At 38.3% G+C, this 23,276-nt stretch overlaps 1 protein-coding gene across 1 annotated transcript in view; it reads left to right on the top strand.

Moving 5' to 3' along the window:
• The window catches only part of ZCCHC7 (zinc finger CCHC-type containing 7), a 225,325-nt gene that overhangs the window by 164,688 nt on the left and 37,361 nt on the right, over nt 1–23,276 (top strand). Inside the window, exons 2-4 of the mRNA XM_025360016.1 lie at nt 6,185–6,228; nt 8,138–8,263; nt 9,475–9,645. Of these exons, the coding sequence (XP_025215801.1) occupies nt 6,185–6,228; nt 8,138–8,263; nt 9,475–9,645 (341 nt within the window). The remainder of the gene's footprint in view (nt 1–6,184; nt 6,229–8,137; nt 8,264–9,474; nt 9,646–23,276) is intronic.

Here is a 23,276-nt window from a genome sequence, read left to right as displayed (position 1 = left end):
TTTACAACCTTTTCTACTTTTCCTTTTTTCTTTGTTTTTCTTAACATTTCACTATGTTTTAGAGCATTGAAAGAATGCCATCTCAGATCAGGGAGAGTTTTGGTTTTATGATGCAAGTACAGGAATAGATATTTAGAAAATCCAAAGTATTGGTTCCTTAAGGATTACAGGTATATACCAGCTATTGTTTCTTTTTTTCCCAATCTCTAACCATGAGCTCACAGTCTATAATGTATAGACACACAGATTATTTGGGGATAGAACAGTTGCTAACAGACCTACACACTTAGTTTTATTTATTTATTTATTTATTGCGAAGGTTGTCATGCTCTGTCATCCAGGCTGCTGGCATGCAGTGGTGGCAGTGGCACCATGTTGGCTTACTGCAGCCTCAACCTCCAGGGCTCAAGCCATCCTCCCACCTCAGCTTCCAGATTAGCTGGGACTATACGCATGCACCACCATACCTGGCTAGTTTTTGTGGGTTTTTGTTGTTGTTATTTTTGGAGAGATGAGGTCTCACTATGTTACCTGAGCTGGGCTCAAACAATCCTCCCACTTTGGCCTCCCAAAGTATTGGAATTGCAGGCGTCAGCCACTGCATCTGGCCCACGCTTATTTTAGAAGCTATCTTACATATGGGAGACGGTTTTAGTGATGTAGTCATCATAAGTTAATTTCTCATAGGCAGAATTCAGTATTGCTTTTTAAATAGCTCATTTTCCCAAAGAGTATATGCTTCTTGTCCTTTTTAAAAGCTTGATGTTAATTAAATTAGCCTTCTATTGTTAAAAATTCAATTATCATGGTTATTTAACACAGTAATGCTTTTTAGGTAGCATTAGATAGCACATACTATTCTACTATGTGGTAAATTCTTTGAGGGCAAGCACCATGTCTAAGACATCTTTCTGTCTCCAAAAATGTCTTTCACATGAGAGAGATTCAGTAAATATTTATTGAAAATTAACTTGACACTATTAAATGGAAACTTTTCACTCTTTAAGGTACATTCTTAAATCACCATTAGTGGCAAATTCATCACTGATTTGTGGAATATTGTTGTTCATTGTATGCTGAATCATACCTACCTTTTGGTGAAATATAATAATGAGTTTTACAATTTTAGATGTAACAAATTAGGGTATCTGGAAAATGTAAGGCCTCTATGGCTTCCTTATAGGAAGGAGCTATATGGAAATTAGGCTGAGGAAATGATTCTTAGTCTCTGGCACCTGCGTTGTAGATAACCAACTAGATATGCTGAACTGAGCCCTCTGTCTCAATAATCTTCGGTGATCTTTGGAAATACATTTTACTAGCTACTACCTTCTGTCAGATTGTCCCTAAAGGTTATGATAACCAGCTCTGTAATTATCTGTAGCTACTCTCTTAGTAAAGGAATGGTGATCTTCAGCTCTTCTAACACAGCCAAATATAAGCAGACTAAGTATAACTAAAGCATGGGGTGAACTAGCTTCTATCTTTCAGAAATCTAGCCCATATTCTTCCCCAGAACATTTGAAATGTGAATGCAATCATATCAGTAAATAGCTAAATTACCACTGCATCTCCCACAAAATACAAATTGCCCTTTTTTGCCCTATGTTGGCAAGCACACACATAAAAAAGTGCACATTAGTATAAGCATAATGGACAGGGTTGCTCTGAAGACTAAATGTATATTTAAAGCAATTTATAGACTCTGGATCACCATGTACATATAAAGATATTTCTCATAATTAACATGCAGTAATTGTATGTATGTGTAATAAAGATAGCAGAATAGTTCCACAGATGGGGGGAAAGTGTAAAAAAATAAGACTGTAAGTTATGGGTCCACCCCTATGACCTAGTCACCTCTGACCAGGCCCAACCTCCAACTTTGGGGATTACAATTTAATATGAGATTCGGCCAGGACATATATTCAAACTATATCAATATCATCACCAGATGAATAGCTAAACAAATTGTTATATCCATACAATGGAATACTGCTTGGTAATAAAAAAAATGAACAAATTGCTGATACCCAATAACAGGGATGAATCTCAGAAATATTCAGGAGGAAATAAGACAGACACAAAATAGTACATAATGTATAATTTCATTTATGTGAGGTCCTGGAATGGGCAAAACGAATCTATCCTGAGAGAAGGCAAATCAGTGGTTGCCTTAGGTGGGGGACTGTCTGCACATGTGCACAAAGTAGCATTTTGGGATGATGGAAATGTTCTACATTTGATTTTCATAGTGACTACCCAGGTGTATACATTTGTCAAATTGAATCCTACTGTATTTTTACATAGGTACATTTTATTACGTGTAAATTGCACCTCATTAGTTTCCTTTACAGCCCTGCCTTCTGTAACTTTTTTCCTTTTCTCCCTAAAATTGAGGTATTATCCATTCTTCTAAATTTACCATAGCATTTGTTTGGCCTTCTCTTACTCCTCCTTTCTCCTTTCATTTGTCACCTTGTACGCTACTAAGGCTATAAGCTCTTTTCATCTTTCTTTACCCTCTAGCACCTTGCTCATTATAGATGTTCCAACAGATGTTGGTTAAACAGAGTTGATTTCATATGAAGAAAGAATTATCAGCTACTGCTTTGATCACAGCTCTGAAATTTGAATAGAATCACAATCCTAGTTATCAACAAGAACAACCCTATAAAGCAGCTATAAGTTGTGGACAGGCATTCTTAGGACAGTCTTAATTTTACACTTTAGGGCAGTCCCATTTAACATTCTATGGCGTTGGGTGGTGGACACGTGGAAGATGAGTGTTCTGGGCCCCATGGAAAGTCCTCTTTAAGGCGAATTACCTTGTGCTAGTTGCAAAGGTCTGGAAGATTTAATTTAGGTAAATTACACTATGTGACAATGTATATGATTCCAGTAATGAGAGAAAATTAGAATCAGAAATTTAGTACTAGAAGGTGCCACCGTGGATGCCATTTATTCTAACCCGTTGTCATACAGACCCAGAGATCTTAAGTATCCTGCCCAACACCACACAGCAAATTAGCGGCAGAGTTAACTCTAGAAGCCAGTTTTCTATCAAGTACCATACTCAGAATTTAACAAGTTGAAGAATTTGCTGTTTGTGGAAGTTCTGAGGAGTTGCCGTGGACAAAGCTTTCCTTGGGGTGAGATTTTGAGTTTAGACACAAACAGAATAGGTAAAGATCAAGGGCAGGAAGCTGCTGTCATTACTGGGTTCAAATCAAAACTGGAACCTTGGAGCCATGGCAGGGACAAGAATTGCCTTATGTGTTCCTGGTGATGTCTTTGCTTCATATACCACTTGAGAAATACTGCTTTTATCTATTGTTGAAACTTAATTTGTATACTTGTTGATGAATTTTCCATAGTAAGAATATGAATATGACATAACTTTTTGAGGAGTTGTTAGTACAGTTAACCCTTGAACAACATGGGTTTGAACTGCATAGGTCTGTCTATAAGCAACTTTTTCTCAACCAAAAATGGATTGAAAATACAGTTTTCATAGGCTGTGAAACCCACATATACAGAGGGTCAACTTTTTATATGTGCAGGTTCCACAGGGCTGACGGGAACTTGAGTGTGCAAGGATTTGGTTCTACCAGGGTAGTCTTGGAACCAATCCCTCATATATTCTGAGGGACAACGGTATATAAGAACATTATTGACAATAGCAAAGACTTGGAATCAACCCAAATGTCCATCAGTGACAGACTGGATTAAGAAAATGTGGCACATATACACCATGGAATACTATGCAGCCATAAAGAAGGAGGAGTTTGTGTCCTTTGTAGGGACATGGATGCAGCTGGAAACCATCATTCTCAGCAAACTATCGCAAGAACAGAAAACCAAACACCGCATGTTCTCACTCATAGGTGGGAACTGAACAATGAGATCACTTGGACTCGGGAAGGGGAACATCACACACCGGGGCCTATCACGGGAAGGGGGGAGGGGGGAGGGATTGCATTGGGAGTTATACCTGATGTAAATGACGAGTTGATGGGTGCTGACGAGTTGATGGGTGCAGCACGCCAACATGGCACAGGTATACATATGTAACAAACCTGCACGTTATCCACATGTACCCTAGAACTTAAAGTATAATAATAATAATAAAAAAAGAATGTTATTGAATTCCACAGAAATGTTAAAGCAATCTGAATGGAGTCAATCTTCCTCTCTCAAACCTTCCTTTTTCACTGTTTTCTGTTTACATGTAAATTTGGAGAGTGGTAACAGTTGCCATTTTGCATTTCATTGGTCTTATATTTCATTTTTTAAGAACAATTTTAAGTCAGTCTTATAGTTAACATAATTTCAAGTGGTCATTTTGAATTTTAATGATGAAAGACATTGAGATACAAAAAGCAGCTCTGAAAATTATAGCGAAGCATACTCCATACATGGATCCTTTGAATGAAAGAATAATAGCGTGGATGGTTGATGAAGGAATAGAAGCTGCTGTTATTTAATGTATTCTCCATTCTCAGTTCATGGATACAGCCTCCAAATTTTACAAACAAAATAATCATCAGCACAGCATCTCTGCATACCTATGGATTGGTCTTTTTCCAAAGCAGCCTCATGGTTTTCTTAGAAAAGTTTTTTATTTAAAAATATGTCTGTAGACACTTACTCCTGGTAGGCCTGGGAAAATGTAGATTACTTTATGTCTCTTTAAAAGCCTTTCAAAGAAACAAGTCAAGCTTGATTTGTGTTTTTCAGATAGAGGAAAGTAGTAAGGTAGGAGGACAGAGGAAATCTTAGCTTTAAAGGGAGAAAAAGATCTTTCAGTCCTTTTGTCAACACTTTAGCTTCTGCATTAGTCATAGGTCCCTTCCCCCTTGGCCATGGGTGGACCAAAGGAATAGCAGCCATTTGCACGTTTATGAAAGGACAGTGGAAAGAAAAGAAAACAGCTGACACAAAAAAATGTGGGGGATTATTTCCCCCACAAGGTCAGTGGTTTCTGGATATTTGGCCTCCTTTTTTTTTTCCTTTATTTTGCTGTTTTTGATGTTATAAAATACAGTGCTAAGAACCTAACCCTATTAGTGAGATATTATTCAGAGTCTAATTTTTTTATTGTTATAATGAAAGTACGTAGAATGCAAAGCTAGTGGACACAGTTAATACTCATATTTGATCGAAAAACTTTTCCTCTACTAAACTGAGTTCAAATTGGGGGCCTGCAAGTTAACTGATACTGGACAGGTTAACTGGAGAAAAGACAAAGTTTATTCACACTTTCTGGAGCACTCAATATCACTAACTCTAAAGAAGTGTTTAGAGGGTTATAGAAGTAAGGGGTTATGCCTCTTCCTGTGGCATACCACAGATGCCAGCACTTTGGGAGGCTGAAGGGGTTGGATCGCTTGAGCTCAGGAGTTCGAGACCAGCCTGGGTGACATGGTAAAACCCTGTCTCTACCGAAAAAATTACAAAAAATTAGCCTTGCATGGTGGCACATTCCTATAGTCCCAGCTACTCAGGAGGCTGAGGCGGCAGGATTGCTTAAGCCTGGGAGGCGGAGGTTGCAGTGAACCGAGATGGTACCACTGTACTCCAGTCTTGGTGACAGAGCAAGACCCTGTCTCCAAAAAAAAAAAAAAAAAAAAGAAGTAAGGGGCTATATACCAACTTAACAAAAGGGGGTAGTTTAGGGAGTCAGAGGACAGAAGGATCTCATTTACACAATTTTTTTGTTATGTCTCAGTGCCCAGTGTCAGTCATCTCCCTCCTGTGGGTCCTCCTGGAGGTATGGGAGAGTTGTAGCAACTCTCTACTTTAGTCAGATAAAATAAGTTAAGATTTCATTCTGTATCTGCTGTTGGATTTGTGGGCCCTTCACTGATTTTTTTTTTTTTTAGTATTTGTATATAGTCTGATGCTTTTCAATGTATTTTCACATACCTTATTTTATTCTCACGGGACTTTTTAGGCAGATAGGGCAAATACTGTTATCCCATCTCACAGGTCAGAAAACTGAGACTCAGAGAGGTTAAGTATTTGTCCAGGGCCACATAACTAATAACAAAGCCAAAATAAGAATTTCAGGTATTCAACATTTCTCACTATACCTTGAATACTCATAAATTGTGTAATCTGTTGTCAATCTATAAGTCCTTTAAAGGTGCCATGGTTGAGTAATATTTTATTTGTTTTGTAGGAGAAGATGGTATAAACTGGTTCATCAGTGACAAAGACATTGAGGTAAAATCAAATTATTTTTAAAATTCAGAATAATAATTTCCTTTGCCTCATAGTTTATTATGATAACTTTTGGAACATTAATAAATTTAAGTGGCTTATAAGAACACATTTGATTTTAGCATATGAGTGATTTAACTCTTTAAAAACTTGGTTCAGCCTTGAGTTTTGTCAGTGAGTTAATAGCTGTAATCATCCAGTCCCCTTTCCCTTTCTGTTTCTTCTCTCCTGTGGTGAGTCCTCTCAGCCCATATGGCCTGGTACCACTAAAAAGATCAACACCGGAAATAACTGCTTCTTCAGTGTAAGGAAATGGTTAGTCTATTTTTAGGATGTGGCAGGTGTTTTTCTTTGTCAATTATTAGCCTTAATTGTGGCAGATGCTACAAAAAGAGAATAATTTTATAACTTGGTTTTGGGAGATAGCTAGATTGTATTGTGGTCCACTTGGCCAGTTCAGCAAAATAACAAATAAAAGATGAAAACTGTTTTAAAGGTGGAATTCTACCAAACAAGCTAAAGCATGGTTGGGATTTACAGTTCCTCTTTAGATACTCCCTATGAGATGCATTGTTGGTATTCTCTTACAAGATCCTAGATTTAGATTAGAATATGGGACAGTTAGAATTGGGTCACTCTGTAGGCAGAATGGATCTTAAAAGGACTCCAGTGGAAAGAAATTATCTCATTCCTTTATAGAAATTATCACCCAGTCTTGTAGGCAGTAACCCTGTGCTGTTCAAAAGAAGGGATATATTTGGTAGCTGTACTAACTTCACAAAAGACAAAGCCATAAAAACACCATTCCCTAACTCAAAATTTAAGCAGGCCTCTCATTCAGAAAAACATGGTGTACATTCAGTTATAGAAATCAGCAGTGGCTGGCCAGGCATGGTGGCTTACGCCTGTAATCCCAACACTTTGGGAGGCTGAGGTGGGTGGATCACCTGAGGTCAGGAGTTCAAAACCAGACTGGGCAACATGGTGAAACTCCATCTCTACTGAAAATACAAAAATTAGCCAGGTGTGGTGGTGGGTGCCTGTAGTCCCAGCTACTCGGGAGGCTGAGGCAGGAGAATCGCTTGAACCTGGGGAGTCGGAGGTTGCAGTGAGTCAAGATTGCGCCACTTCAGTCCAGCCTGGTCAAAAGAATGAAACTGTCTCAAAAAAAAAGAAAGAAAAGAAGTCAGCAGTGGCTTTGACTGAATGCTGCCGCAATGTCTAAGTGATGCGTGTCAGTACCCCTGCTAGATCTGAAACGTAAGTAGAGAAAGGTTAAAAAAAAAAAAAATCACATGGAGAAGTATAAAAGACTCAGCAGGCGGGAGGGGCAGACAAAAAGCAGTAGAGTTACCTTTATGGCACCTCCTTTTATGTTTTTCTACCTCTTTTTTTTTTTTTTTGGAGATGGAATTTCGCTCTTGTTGCCCAGGCTGGAGTGCAGTGGCACAATCTCGGCTCACCACATCCTCCGCCTCCCAGGCACAAGTGATTCTCCTGCCTCAACCTCCCAAGTAGCTGGGATTACAGGCCTGTGCCACCACGCCTGGCTAGTTTTGTATTTTTAGTAGAGATGGGGTTTCTCTATGTTGGTCAGGCTGGTCTCAAACTCCCGACCGCAGGTGATCCGCCCGCCTTGGCCTCCCACTTGCTGGAATTACAGGCATGAGCCACCGCGCCCGACCTCTGCCTCTTTTTAAGAGAACAAGAGAGATCATGACGTTCCCCTGTGGCTAGGTTCTAAGTTGAACAGATGTAACTAATAATTCTCTTTCTTTATCAAGGTAATGGAACTGACTTGAAGCTTGATGTATCTTTATTCATTTATAGTTGTCTTTAACAAGAGTAGTAGATGGCTTTTATTTAGCAGTGAAACAATTTTTTTAATTCTTGATTTTTTTTTTCCGCTTAGGCCCAGATAGCTAATAACCGAACACCTGGAAGATGTACCCAGCGATACTATTCAGCCAACAAAAACATTATCTGTAGAAATTGTGACAAACGTGGCCATTTATCAAAGAACTGCCCCTTACCACGAGTACGTGAAATATGCCTTGCTTCTTTCCACATATGTAAACTCAAAATCTCAAGGGTGAGGCCGGGCGCGGTGGCTCACGCCTGTAATCCCAGCACTTTGGGAGGCCAAAGCGGGTGGATCATGAGTTCAGGAGATCGAGACCATCCTGGCTAACATGGTGAAACCCCGTCTCTACTAAAAGTATACAAAAAATTAGCCGGGCGTGATGGCGGGCGCCTGTAGTCCCAGCTACTTGGGAGACTGAGGCAGGAGAATGGCGTGAACCCGGGAGATGGACCTTGCGGTGAGCAGAGATCGCACCACTGCACTCCAGCCTGGGTGACAAAGCAAGACACTGTCTCAAAAAAAAAATCTCAAGGGTGAAACCCTATAACCTTAGAATTCAAATCTTTTTATAGTATGTGTGTTAAATTTCATGTAGCTTACAGCCTAGTGTAGGAGAAATGATAATAAATTTGGAGTCAGAAAAATGTGGAATCAATTTTAACTTCTCATTACTAGTTGGGCAAATCATTTAACCCTCTATGCTTCTCGTTTTCTTGTCTATAAAATGAAAAGATTGAATCAGATGATTCCTGAGACCCCTTTCACTTACAAACCTTCTACTTCATAAGACAGCTTATTTCACTGTGAGATAATTTTTATTGTTAGAAAATTATAATTTGGGGCATTTTTAAATGTTTATTAATGTAAGTTATGTTAGGGTACATCAACCTTTGGAACAACACAGAACTGAAGATCTTAGACGTTTCCTGACCAGATAATTAGCTCTTAACAAACATTTCTTCCATTCCTCCTACCTCTTCCAAATGACTGTTTTTCAAATAGTTCAGACAGCTCTCATGTTCCTTTTTTGTTTTTGCCTCTCCAGGCAAAACAGCTTCTGTATCTGTTTCTCCTATGACTTAGCTTCTAGATATGCTCCTCATTCTACTTTCCCTCCTACATACCTTTCATTTTGTCAATATTCCTATAAGAAGAGGCATAAGGAATAAATGCCAGCTGCTAGTATGTACAGACTAAGCCTTTTTGGCAAACAGTATACATACAGTGTTTTGGACATTTTGTTTGATTTAACACTTGTGCTCAAGATTCTACCTTTATTAGGTCTCAAATTAGAAATAATTTTTTATGGGATTATATTGAAAAAGAAATACTAATCTTCTGCCTTTTGAGACTGAAGAGATTTTAATGATTTTTTTGCCACATAGAAAGTTCGTCGCTGCTTCCTATGCTCCAGGAGCGGACACCTCCTATATTCCTGTCCAGCCCCGCTTTGTGAATACTGTCCTGTGCCTAAGATGTTGGACCACTCATGTCTTTTCAGACATTCCTGGGATAAACAATGTGACCGATGTCATATGCTCGGCCACTATACAGATGTGAGTATCCTGCATGTAACTAATTTGTCAGGCTTTGGAGGGAGTATGCAAGTTTGTAATTAATGTGCAAGTTTATAACTATCAGTCAGCATACCTAAAAGAATGTTTACTCTGTGCTATATAGATTGATAGTCATGTCCCTTTTGTCACTGAATATGTATATAAAGCAGTGCTCTAAATATCAGTGTAAGGAGCCTACTGAATCAGGAGAGAGTATTAAGAGATAGCATTAATAAATATTTTAAGCCCATTCTAGCCCTTTTTCTTTATGTGCTTGCTAAATAAAGGCTGAATTTAAAGAGGTAATAAATAACATGTAAAATGTGTGTATTTATTCATATTTATTTATTAAGACGTAATCTCACTCTGTCACCTAGGCTGGAGTGCAGTGGTACAATCTCGGCTCATTGCAACCTCTGCCTCCCAGGTTCCAGCGATCCTCCTACCGCAGCCTCCCAAGTAGCTGGGACTACAGGCACATGCCAACACTCCTGGCTAATTTTTGTATTTTTAGTAGAGACAGGGTTTTCACCATGTTGGCCAGGCTGGTCTTGAACTCTCGACCTCAGGTGATCTGCCCACCTCAGCCTCCCAAAGTGCTGGGATCACAGGCGTGAGCCACCGCATCCTATTTATGCATATTTAAATGAAAATATATGCACAATTAGCAGTTACATAGAAATGTTTATAGGAAGCCTATTCTGATCTTTTTTTATTTTTATTTTACTTATTTATTTATTTATTGTTTTGTGATGGAGTCTCGCTCTTTTGCCCAGGCTGTGGAGTGCAGTGGCGCGATCTCGGCTCACCGCAACCTCCAACTCCTAGGTTCAAGCAATTCTCCTGCCTCAGCCTCCTGAGTAGCTGGGATTACAGGCACAGGCCACCATGCCTGGCTATTCTTGTATTTTTAGTAGAGACGGGGTTTCACCATGTTGGCCAGGATGGTCTCGATCTCCTGACCTCGTGATAGATCCACCTCAGCCTTCTAAAGTGCTGGGATTACAGGCCTGAGCCACTGCGCCCAGCTTTTTTTTTTTTTTTTTTTTTCAGACAGAGTCTCACTCTGTCACCCTGGCTGGAGTGCAGTGGCATGATCTTGGCTCACTGCAACCTCTGCCTCCCAGGTTCAAGCGATTCTCCTGCTTCAGCCTCCCAAGTAGCTGGGATTACAGGCACCCGCCACCATGCCCGGCTAATTTTTGTATTTTTAGTAGACAGCAGGGTTTCACATGGTCAGGCTGGTCTCAAACTCCTGACCTCAGGTGATCCACCCACCTCAGCATCCCAAAGTGTTGAGATTACAGGCGTGAGCCATTGCACCTGGCCTGATTCTTCTTCTTAATGATTTTGCTGTTCTAATAGTCTAAGGAAAGAAGGACAAGGCAGCCATTACTTTAAATTGCAGCATATTAAAAATGCTGTTTTGGACACCATTTGCATTGTATTGTTGTAAATGTATATGAAGTTTAGTCACAATTTCAAAGACCAGAGCGCTATTGAAATAAGTAAATCAGCTTTGATGTGGAATATGTAGCTTTCTACATTCAGTTTATCCTAACTCCTAATGAGTGTCTCATTAAGAGTATTTCATTTTAGGTCTTAATTGCGTTTCTTACTACATAGTAACATATATTTATTTTATATTAACAACTAATCAATACAAAGTCATTTTTCATCCTCATACCTAAGTGGCAATTCTAATTCATTTTTGGCGTATTTATGAAAGGAGTATATCTCATTCTCTTTTTTAAAGCATTACTTATCTATTTTTTAAAATAATAAAAGTACTTTAATATGTACTTCCCCAAAGTCATGATACGAAAGCAGAAACATTTTTCTAATTTTATTTATATTGAAATATACCTGTAGTCTTTTTTTTACAGCCCTTTTTAATGCATATCTGAAATACACCTATAATCTTTTGCTCAGTAAATTAGTATGGCTTTCTGTTGAAATGAATTTCAGATTAAAAGAGATTAGAGTGTGACTGTTTGGTATATATATGTATTTCTCATGTAAATAATGTGACAATTATTATTGTAATTCCACCAGCAAATTTATACTTAAATTGTTACCCATTTTTTAAACAAACAGTGGTGCATTTAATAATGTTTTGGCAAGTCATATTTTATCAATGGAATTGTGAAATTAAAATACATGTACACTTATATCTGGATAAGTATTGTCAAATTGCTCTTCTAAAAGATTGTATCAACGTATCTACCTACCAGCAGTGTTAAGAGAAATGAGCACTGCACTCATCAACCTTAAGTATTATCAGTCTTTAAAATTTTTGGCTAATCAGACCAAAAAATGATATTTTATTGTTTTAATTTGTATTTCTTTGGTTATTAATAAAGTGGTATATGGTTAATTAATTTGAATACTCTATTCTCAAGGCTATATATAGAGATAGAAGTTGTCATTTCATTCCAAAGTACTTTAATCTTATTTTTCAGTGTTTACCAAGTCTTAAAAATGATAAATCCTGAATTGTCCTAGCATTATGTTGTTGTCTGCATTAAGTTGTCAATTATAATTTTCTTAGCAAGATTTTCTAGTTTGGCAGTTATCTTTAATAGCATCTGTTTATTTTACTGTTTTCTTCCAAAGAGCTCTGACAAATACGGTCTTATTTGCCTGTGGTAAAGAAGGGAGTAAGACATTATCATAGACAATTTTTTAAAAATAAAAAACGGTACTACAGAACAGTTAAAAATTTCTTGTAAAAGGTTATATAATCATCTGTGAGTGTTAATTCTATAGGCCATTCCTCTTTACTTAATTTTGGCCCCTAATATATGTTAAATTATTATCTAAAATGAGAATTAATAATCACAGTGAATGTAAGTTTTTTTAAATAGGGTTAAAATCGTGGTATGCTCCTGTAATGTCAGCTACTCAGGAGGCTAAGGCAGGAGGATCTCTTGATCCCAGGAGTTTAAAACCTGGTGGCTCACACTTGTAATCTTAGCACTCTGGGAGGCCGAGCCAGGTGGATCACGAGGTCAAGAGATCGAGACCATCCTGGCCAACATGGTGTGAAACCCTGTCTTTACTAAAAATACAAAAATTAGCTGGGCGTGGTGGTACACGCCTGTAGTCCCAGCTACTTGGGAGACTGAAGCAGGAGAATCACTTCAACCCGGGAGGCCGAGGTTGCAGTGAGCCGAGATCATACTACTGCACTCCAGCCTGGCAACAGAGTAAGACTCTGTCTAAAACAAACAAACAAACAAACAAAAAAACCAGTCTGGGCAACATAGTGAGAGCCCATCTCAAAAAATAAAATATAATAGGGTTAGGCTGTGACCAGCTTCAGATAAGGCAGTACTCGTTTCCCCAAATCTACCAGTATCGACTATTTTTGTTGTAATTACATGGTGAAGGTTCTGGATGCTGGTCTTTGTAGCCTACCCACCTGGTATAGGATTCCCTCACAGCCCAGTCAAGCCTGGGCTCTACTGACTCCTTGTGGCAAGGCTCATAGTCCTTCCACCACCCCAGAAACTTCATGAGAATTCACATGGAAGCCGAGTCATTCTGGCCCCTTGTTGTTGGAACTGTACATGCTTTAGGTCTGTCTTGAAACCTGGGCCTCCACAGAAAATTTGTTTCCTCTGCAACCCTATCAGATGCTTGCTGCTCATCTTCCATATTCCTGAATTAAGAGATGATATCAGCCTCTTTCTCACTTGCTATGGTTGCTTTTAAGTCATTACTCAACCCTTTTTATATAGATATCTTCGGCTTATTTAAGGCTTACACCCTCTGGCAATACTATCCTCTACCTGTCTTTGTCATTTTCATCTTCCCACCTACTGGACTTTCTGCTCATTCACAGAGGATTTCTGAAACCCTGAATAACTATAGATGTTCTAACTTTTTATAAATTGACAATATCGAGAAACTTCCAAGGCTGGGTGCAGTGGCTCACGCCTGTTACCCAGCACTTTGGGAGGCCGAGGTAGGCAGATCACTTGAGGCCACAAGTTTGAGGCCAGCCTGGCCAACATGGCAAAACCCTGTCCCTACTAAAAATACAAAAGTTAGCTGAGTGTGGTGGTGCACACTTGTAATTCCAGCTACTGGGAAGTCTAAGGCATGAGAATTGCTAGAACCCAGGACACAGAAGTTTCAGTGAACTGACATCGCACCACTGCACTCCAGCCTGGGCAACAGAGTGAGACAGTTTCCAAAAAAACAAAAGGAAAGAAACTTGCCCTTTTACTTTATATATTCCCGTAGTCACACACCTAAACCTCTGTTTGGCCAGATTACCAGATACATGTATGCAAAGAGAATTTGTAGTGAAAATTGTCGAGTCATATTCAAATCCTTTCTGTAATGAAAAGTTCTGTCCTAAAATCTGTTGGAAATTCCTCATTGATTAACTACTTCTGTAAAAGTATTTGGTTGAAATCCCAGAGTTTTATGAGGTGAAGGATAAAAAGATGGCTCAAGGCCTACCAAAGTCAACCTGCATCATTAGTCCCTTTCAGAAGACAAGAACCTGGAGTGTGGAAAGAATCCTGTTTCTGAATCTGCTATAGTTTCTCTCCTCACTTGCCAACAATTTTTAAATATACAGAGAATTTTTAAATGTCTGTATACATTTAGCTTGCACACAGAGCAATTCTGTGAGCTATCTCCGACATTTCCAAGATAACGACAGCCATACATAATTGTATGTTTACTGTGCTGGAGGAGTGCTTCATTCACCACTATGTCCTTAGCATATAGTAGGTGTTCAGTAGATTTAATCCTCACAAGCAGGATATGAAGTGTAAGTACTATTTATTACTCCTATTTTACAAACTAAAAACTGAGACACTACAAGGTTAATAAGTTTTGCCCAAGGTCTAAAAGCTAAAATGATACTGTACTTTATGAATATATGTGGAGAAAGCTTGCATATTGACAATCTAGGAATCATCAGTTTATCTCCTGCTCAGAGGACCTCTCAACTTTCTTTCTTAAATATGCAGATATTATAGCTCTAATAAGCAACTTAATATAACACTCATGACATTGGGGCAATATAGTGAGACTTCCACTCTTTACCAAAAAAGATTTAAAAATTAGGCAGGCAGGGTGGCATGCACCTGTAGTCTCAGCTACTCAGAAGGCTGAGGTGGGAGGATTACTTGAGCCCAGGAGGTAAAGGCTGCAGTGAGCTATGATCACATCACTGCACTCCAGCCTGGGTGAAAGAGTAAGACTCTCTCTTAAAAAAAAAAAAAAAAAAAAAAAAAACAATATATTATAAAACACCTGAGGAAAAATATTTTCCAAACAAAAATAAATTTTACCTTAGGTTTTCAGCACTTTAAAAAACCCCTGGGGATCAAGAAAGCAGTATAGCATGTTGATTTTCAGACACAGAGCCAATTCTGTGATACCATAGAGCTTTACTGCTCACAAGAGACCGTTGCAGCTTCAGCAATCTTTATTAATTGTTCAGATTGCCACTCTTTTTTATTAAAACATGAGTGAGTTAGTGTCAGATATAATCAAAATCCAAACCTAAATTTTCTCCCTTTATTCAGCAATTTTTTTTCTCAAATTCCCTGCTCAGTGCTTTTAACTTTTAAAGTCTGATTTTTTAATACAGTAGAAGAAAATAATTCATAGAACATATTTCACTTTATTCCTTTATTTATTTTTATTTTTATGTTTATTTTTGAAACAGAGTCTCACTCTGCCGCCCAGGCTGGAGTGCAGAGGTGTGATCTCAGCTCACTGCAACCTCTGCCTCCCAGATTCGAGCAATTCTGCCTCGGCCTCCCAAGTAGCTGAGATTACAGGCATGAGCCACCACACCCAGCTAATTTTTGTATTTTTAATAGAGGTGGGGTTTCACCATGTTGGCCAGGCTGATGTCGAACTCCTGACCTCAGGTGATCCGCCCACCTTGGCCTCCCAAAGTGCTGGGGTTACAGGCGTGAGCTATCACACCTGGCCTTTTTACTTTTTTGATGCTAGAAAAATGCTCCCATATCAGCCATATACTACAATATTTTTCACAGTGCAAAAGTTTATTTTAAGGAGAACTCAGTATAAACTGTGTAGTCTTTAACATACAGGTGAGTGCTTAATGATGTTTCTTCAATAAATACATATGTAAAATTGAAAACTAATGTCTTTTATTTAAATTTTCATTAAACTTGGAGATTTCCAGCAGGAAATATAAAGCGTCTAGTACAAATCATTTCATACTTGTCGAATCCAGAATGGACAGTTACTAGAGCATTATTTTTGTAAAGGTAGTTATTTAAGAAACAGGTATTTATTTTATTTTTAGTCTATTCCAAGGAGCACTGAGTAGTATTCATACAATTTCCTCCCCTTATCCTTTCCACAGTCTTACTCAGATATGACTGGCCAGAAATAAGAATGGCTGAAACATCTTATTGAGCTGAATAACTAAGCCAAGATTTGAATTTAAAGACTTGCTTAATTCAAATATTTTGTGTAATGGCGGTTCTAGCTTTATTCAAAAACATCTCCAGTGTTCCACCACCCAAAAAACTTTCTACATTTGTTCATTTAGCGAAAATTTGCTGGTTGCCTCTTACATGCCAGACAGTATTCCAAGTACTAGGGGAAAAAAAGATGAGTAAGACATGATCCCTGCCCTTGAGGAACTCAGAGTATAATAGGAAAGGTGGGTGTGTTAAGAAGAGTGTAAAGTGTAATATGAAAGTACATCAGGGTGGTGATAAATGAAAGAGTCTTAGAAGACTCTAAACTTAGTGACTTGCAGATAATGTGTACCTAGAAAATGTAGAAAGTGTAACATAGACCTAAGAAGGGAGCCAAGTAAGTGTGTCTTTTTATTTTGAGATAATTATAGATTCACATACAGTTTTAAGAAATAATATAGAGGACTGGGCGCAGTGACTCTTTCCAGTAACCACAACCCAGCCCTTTGGGAGGCCAAATCAGAAGGATTGCCTGAGACCAGGAGTTTGAGAACAGCCTAAGCAATATAGTGAGACCCTATATCTATAAGAAAACATTTTTTTAAAGAAATGATAAAATTAAGATTCAGATAGCAAATAATCATGAACAAACTAATTTCCCTGCTAAACTTACTTGAAGTTAAGAGAAACCACTGATATATTCAGATCTACTTAATGAAAATGAGAATGCCTAAATAAGAATAAATAATTACAAATTAAAATGCCCCCTCCCCAACAAAGTAACTAGGATGTATAAAATCACAATGGGAGGAAGAAATGAAGGGGATAATTTTGAAAATAAAAATTTATCTCTGAAAAAACTAAAATGCTAGAATTATATTATTGTGATAGATTGATATGTACCTTCAGATAAATATGTAGTTCTGCTGACAGTGTGCATTACACTATCTTTGGAAATAAAGAGGAAAATGAGACTTTGGTTAGATACATGTACTTTGTTCCACCCACTTTTCTCAACGTTTTAATGTTATTTATAGGTAATATTGGAGCCAGAGGGCAGGCTGCAATTGATTGATTGTGTTACACAATTGTCATATAGGCTTACCAAATGTTTATTTAACTGAGAGATCAGACTACTTCAAGAAAGTTAAGTAGATTTCTGTACTTGAAGGTCTCCTATCCTCTTGATGTACACAAAACTCATGATAATGTTAGTGAAAATTGCATATGTGTTCATTGTTCAGGGAGTAAATCCCAAAATCAGGAATTAGTAATTTATTGGAACTGTTACCAAGCCACCTAATAAATGAATATCTGAAATTTTTCATGGTTGCAAATGTATGTGGCCTTATGTAAATAATTATGGTCTACATTTTAAACTCGAAGGCGTATGATACAGTTTGGCTCCATGTCCCCACTCGAATCTCAAGTTGAATTGTAATTCCCAATGTTGAGGGAGGGACCTGTTGGGAGGTGATTGGATCATGGGGGCAGATTTCCCCCGTGCTGTTCTTGCAATAGTAAGTTCTCATGAGATTTGATGGTTTAAAAGTGTATGGCACCCAGCCCCTCATTTGCTCTCTTTCTCTCCTGCCAACGTGAAGAAGGTGCTTGCTTCCCCTTCAACTTCCACCATGATTGTAAGTTCCTGAGGCCTCCTCAGTCATGCTTCCTGTTAAGCCTGTGGAACTTGAGTCAGTTAAACCTCTTTTCTTCATAAATTACCCCAGTGTTAGGTAATTCTTTAGAGTAATGTGAAAATGGACTAATACAGTATATAACTTAGTACATTTAAAGTTTGAAGAAGAAACCAGTTCTTATTTTAAATTGTACTAAATGGTTTCCTTTCTAGCCATTTCTAAGTAACCTGAAAATTCCTCCAATCTTTTTAACTCTCCCTATAGTACATACCTCCTTGTCTAGTATTAGTCACTTTCAGTGGACTCAGCAGCTTACTAGCAAGCTTATCTTGTCTTTATAGAAAATGTAAGAGTAAGTGTGTAGAAAATAGAGATAATTCCCATTCTTCAGACCCTTACCTTTCATCAAAGGAAGAGAAAGATTGTCTCCTTCTAGCCTGCCTTTATAAACTTTATAAGCTCTCAGCATTAAAGGATAAATAAACTTCAGTTTTTCTCTGAGAATCTTACAGCACTGAGGAATGGACTGACTTACTCTTCAGTCCAATCACATTTGGGAAGACACAAGTCTCTGATATATAAAGCAGAAGGCCACTAAGAATTTGTTAAATTTCAAACTTATTATATGCCACACCTTTTTAAAACTAAATCTAGGTATAAAAGTCCATGTAGACTTGAATTTTACTATTAAATCCACTAATATGAACAAATTCTGGGACATAATTATCTGAGTTATGAATTGAGAGTGAAAATAAGATCCTTGTTAACAACCCTAAGGCTAAAAGATTCACTAAATCTTACAGAATAAGGTCAGTGCTGCTGACCTTTATAGATCCCTGGATGCGGTGGAAGTTGCCTATAGTCCCAGTACGTGGGAAGATGAGGCAGGAAGATCACTTGAGCAAAGGAGTTCAAGTCCAACCTGGGCAACATAGCAAGACCCGATCTCTTAAAAAAAAAAAAGTATACATTCCAGACAGCTTTCTGATTTGGTTTTGAAAGTTTCTGTCAAATTACACAGCAGTGAAGCAATATGCACAACTGGGAAAGCTGTTTAACCTCAAACTATTCAAAGACTTACTTATAGAGATCTGTTTGCTAGCATACTAATCAATTCTATGTATAATCTTGTTGTACTAATCAATTCTATGTATGATCTTGTACTAATCCTATGTATGATCTGGTCGAACCCAATAAGCAGTTATTCATCTTGAAAAAGAGCTGTTTTCCTCAGTTGTCTACTAGTTAAAATAATTAGGCATGCCATCTAAAAGGTACACACAGTTCATCTTGAAAACTTACAAATGCCTGTAGTATGATTATATTTCAGTTAAAAAAAAAAAAACAAAAAACAAAGTGAGCTCTGTGTAATCTACATGTATATGCTTGTGTGTGTATATATATGTACATATATAAACAATGATAAATGGGATAAAAGAATACATACCACGCTCTTAACATTGATTTTCCTCATCAGACTGGGAATAGGTTAGAAAAGAGGGCTGAAAAACGCAATTAGTTTTGCCTTTATTCGTATTTTTATTGTATTGTTTCATTTGTTTTAAAAAGAGAGTAAAAAGATAATTATGCAGGATTTCAGTTTAATACTAAGTGTGATCTTCATTTGTTGTAAGACATTCTACTAATCGTTTGCTTGATAAAAATAAAGCAATACTAAACTACTTTCAGAAGTTCAAGAAACTCAAGCAAATTATATAATAAATATTATGAGCTAATTGGCCTTTTATAGAACATAAAAATAATTATCTCTGTAATCATGGAAGACATGGCTCAATTTTTAAATTATTTCATCCAGTGTTATTCTAAACTTTTACTTTTTTTAGCCCATTATATTTTAGACAGAAACCAGTTCTAATGTAGCAGGAAAAATTTCTAAAGTAAGCTACAGGGTCTCAAAGCCTTCTTTCTCACCCTCTCATCACCCTTGCTACCCACTGCTACTGGTTTAGGGATGCTTATTTGAGACAGAGTATCACTCTGTTGCCAGACTGGAATGCAGTGGCGCTGGAGTGCAGTGGTGCGATCTCAGCTCACTGCAACTTCCGCCTCCTGGGTTCAAGCTATTCTCCTGCCTCGGCCTCCCAAGTACCTGGGACTACAGGCACGCACTACCACACCCAGCTGCTTTTTGTATTTTTAGTACAGATGGAGTTTCGCCATGTTGTCCACCCTGGTCTCAAACTCCTAACCTCAAGTGATCTGCCCGCCTCAGCCTCCTAAAGTGCTGGGATTACAGGCATGAGCCAATGTGTCCAGCCAAGAACTTTATTCTTATAAGAATCTGGCACAATGGAAGGGTCTTTTAATGGTATAGATAACAATGTCCAGTGATTTAAAACAGCTCTTCACAGGTCTCTGTAATTGTAACTCTTTCCCTGTTCTTAACAAACCAAAACTTAATAGTCTCACAACTTTTCCATAAATGAGTTGATCAGAGACCTGTATAGTGCTTGGCAAATACCACCTGAGCTGCCAATACTGGCTGGATTTCACATACGCCTTTTTTTTTTTTTTTTAATAAGCCAATAGAAAAAAATTGCAGGCATATATAAAAAATTGGTAGATCAAAAAAAAAAAGTTTGGAGTGGGCCCTGTGTGGTGGCTCACACCTGTAATCCCAGCACTTTGGGAGGCCAAGGCAGGCAGATCACTTAAGGTCAGGAGTTCAAGACCAGCCTGGCCAACATGTTGAAACCCTGTCTCTACTAAAAATACAAAAATTAGCCAGGCGTGGTGGCGCACACCTATAATCCCTGCTACTTGGGAGGCTGAGGTGGGAGAATCTGAAGTGGGAGAATCACAAGTCAGAGAATCACTGGAACTCGGGAGGTGGAGGTTGCAGTGAACCAAGATCGCATCCCTGCACTCCAACCTGGGTGCAGAGCAAGACTCTGTCTCAAAAAAAGAAAAGAAAAGTTTGGAGTAAAATATTCTAAAATATTTGCTCTTGTTATGTCAGGAATTATAGATGTTTTATTGTTTTCTACTTTTTATTACTATTAATCTCTATTTGCTAGTTTTATATTAGTCATTCTAATAGACATATACTATCTAATTATAGTTTTAGTTTGCATTTTCTAATGGCTAATAATGTTGAATATCCTTTCATGTATGCACTTATCATCCTTCTTTCTTCTTTGGTGAAATATTAACATCCCTTCCTAATTTTTAATGAGAGTGTTAATTTTCTTCTCATTGGCTGTTGATAGTTCTGTCTGTATTTTGGATATAAGTCTTCAGTTGGGTATGTGATTTCAGAATATTTTTTTCCAGTCCATAGTTTGTCTTCGTATTTTTTTGACAGTTCTCAGGCAAAGCAGAAATTTTTAAATTTAATGAAGTCTAACTTATAAATTTGAACTCTTTACCCAACCCCCGATCACAAAGTTTTTTGTTTTTGTTTTTTGAGACAGGGTCTCATTCTGTCCCGCAGGCTGAAGTGTAGTGGTGCAATCTCGGCTCACTGCAACCTCCACCTCCCAGGTTCAAGTGATCCTACCACCTCAGCCTCCTAGTTGTTGCGACGATAGGCACGTGCCACCATGCTCGTCTGACTTTTCTATTTTTTATAGAAATGAGGTTTTGTTTTGTTGCCCAGGCTGGTCTTGAACTCCTGGACTCAAGTGATCTGCCCACCTTGGCCTCAAGTGCTAGTATTACAGGCATGAGCCACCATGGCCAGCCAGAAGATTTTCTCTTGTGTATTCTTTCAGATGTTTCTACTTTTATATTTAGATCTGTTATCTATTTTGAGTTAAACTTTGTATAATATGAGGTTTAGATCAAGGTTCATTTTTTTTTTCTTTATGTATGGTTGACCAGTTGTTCTAACACCATTTGTCGAAAAAGACTTTCCATTCTCAACTGAATTGATTTTGCATCTTTGTCAAAGGTCAATTGGCCATGTTTACATGGATTGATTCCTGGACTCTATTTTGTTGCACTGATGTATGTATATGTCCTACTTGCTAAGGCCATATGGTCTTGATTGCTATAGTTTTATAGTAAGTCTTAAAATAAGTAGCGAGATTTCTTAAACTTTTGTTTTTGTTTTGTTTTTGAGACCCCAAGTGTCACTCTGTTGCCCAGGCTAGAGTGCAGTGGCACTGTGTTGGCTCACTGCAACCTCCATCTCCTGGGTTCAAGCAATTCTCCTGCCTCAGCCTCCCAAGTAGCTGGGATTACAGGCGCCCACCACCACGCTCGGCTTATTTTTATATTTTTAGTAGAGACAGGGTTTCACCATGTTGGCCAGGCTAGTCTCGAACTCCTGACCTCAGGTGATCTGCCAACCTTGGCCTCCCAAATTGCTGGAATTACAGGTGTGAGCCACCACACCTGGCCAACTTTGGTATTTTTTTACAAAATAACTTTTGCTGTTCTAATTCCTTTCCCCCTTCATATAATTCTAGAATCACCTTGTCTATACTTATAATAATTTCTGATAGGATTTTGATTACAGTTGTGTTCAGTCTATAGACTACTGTAGGGTTAGTTGACTCCACTGTATTGAGTCTTCCAGTCCATGAACATGGTATGTCTCTTTGTTTATTTAGAACTCCTTTAGCTTCCATTATCAGATTTTTGTAGTTTTAACTATACACGTTCTCTGCATAGTTAGAGTTATATGTATTTAAGTTATAAGTATTTTGCCTTTCTTGGAATTATAGAAAAAAGGTATTGTCTTACTACAACATCAGACCTAAGGATGATTATTTGTGTATCTGACATATGCTGGATGCTATCAACATCTTGGGAGAAGAGGAAAAGGAAATTTCCCCAAGAGCATTCCATGAGATTTAGAACTGGATAACAGGGCATTGATTGTAAGTAGAAGGAGTTTAATGTAGTTGACTAAGGTGAATTAGGATTGGTTTTGGTGGTTTTAAACAATTTGCTCTATTAAGTATTTGTTATTTATGATGGACTTTGTATAATTGGGGTTTTTTTTTTTGTTTTTGAGACAGAGTCTCACTCTGTTGCCCAGGCTGGAGTGCAGTGGTGTAATCTCGGCTCAATGCAACCTCCGCCTCCTGGGTTCAAGCGATTCTCCTGCCTCAGCCTCCCAAGTAGCTGGGAGTACAGGCACGTACCACCACATCCGCCTAATTTTTTGTATTTTTAATAGAGATGGGGTTTCATGTGTTAGCCTGGATGGCCTCAATCTCCTGACCTCGTGATCTGCCTACCTTGGCCTCCCAAAGTACTGGGATTACAGGCATGAGCCACCAGGCCCGGCCACCATTTTTTCTTTTTCTTTTTAAGTAGAGGTGGGGTCTCGCTGTTAGCCACACTGGTCTCAAACTCTTGGCCTGAAGTGATCCTCCCACATCAGTCTCCCAAAGTGCTGGGATTATAGAAATGAGCCACTGTTCCTGGCCTATAATTGGTTTATAAGTAAAGTTCTAAATTTTCACTTTGAAATTATTTTACCAGGCTGAGTGCCATGGCTTATGCCTGTAATTTCAGCCTTTAGGAGGCCAAGGTGAAAAGATCGCTTGGGGCCAGGAGTTTGAGACCAGCCTAGGGACCATAGTGAGAC

Source organism: Theropithecus gelada, chromosome 15 (assembly GCF_003255815.1).
Source record: "Theropithecus gelada isolate Dixy chromosome 15, Tgel_1.0, whole genome shotgun sequence".
In the NCBI taxonomy this organism is placed as follows: Eukaryota; Metazoa; Chordata; class Mammalia; order Primates; family Cercopithecidae; genus Theropithecus; species Theropithecus gelada.
Note: the sequence above shows the minus strand (reverse complement) of the source record. Positions and strands in the feature narration are given on the sequence as shown.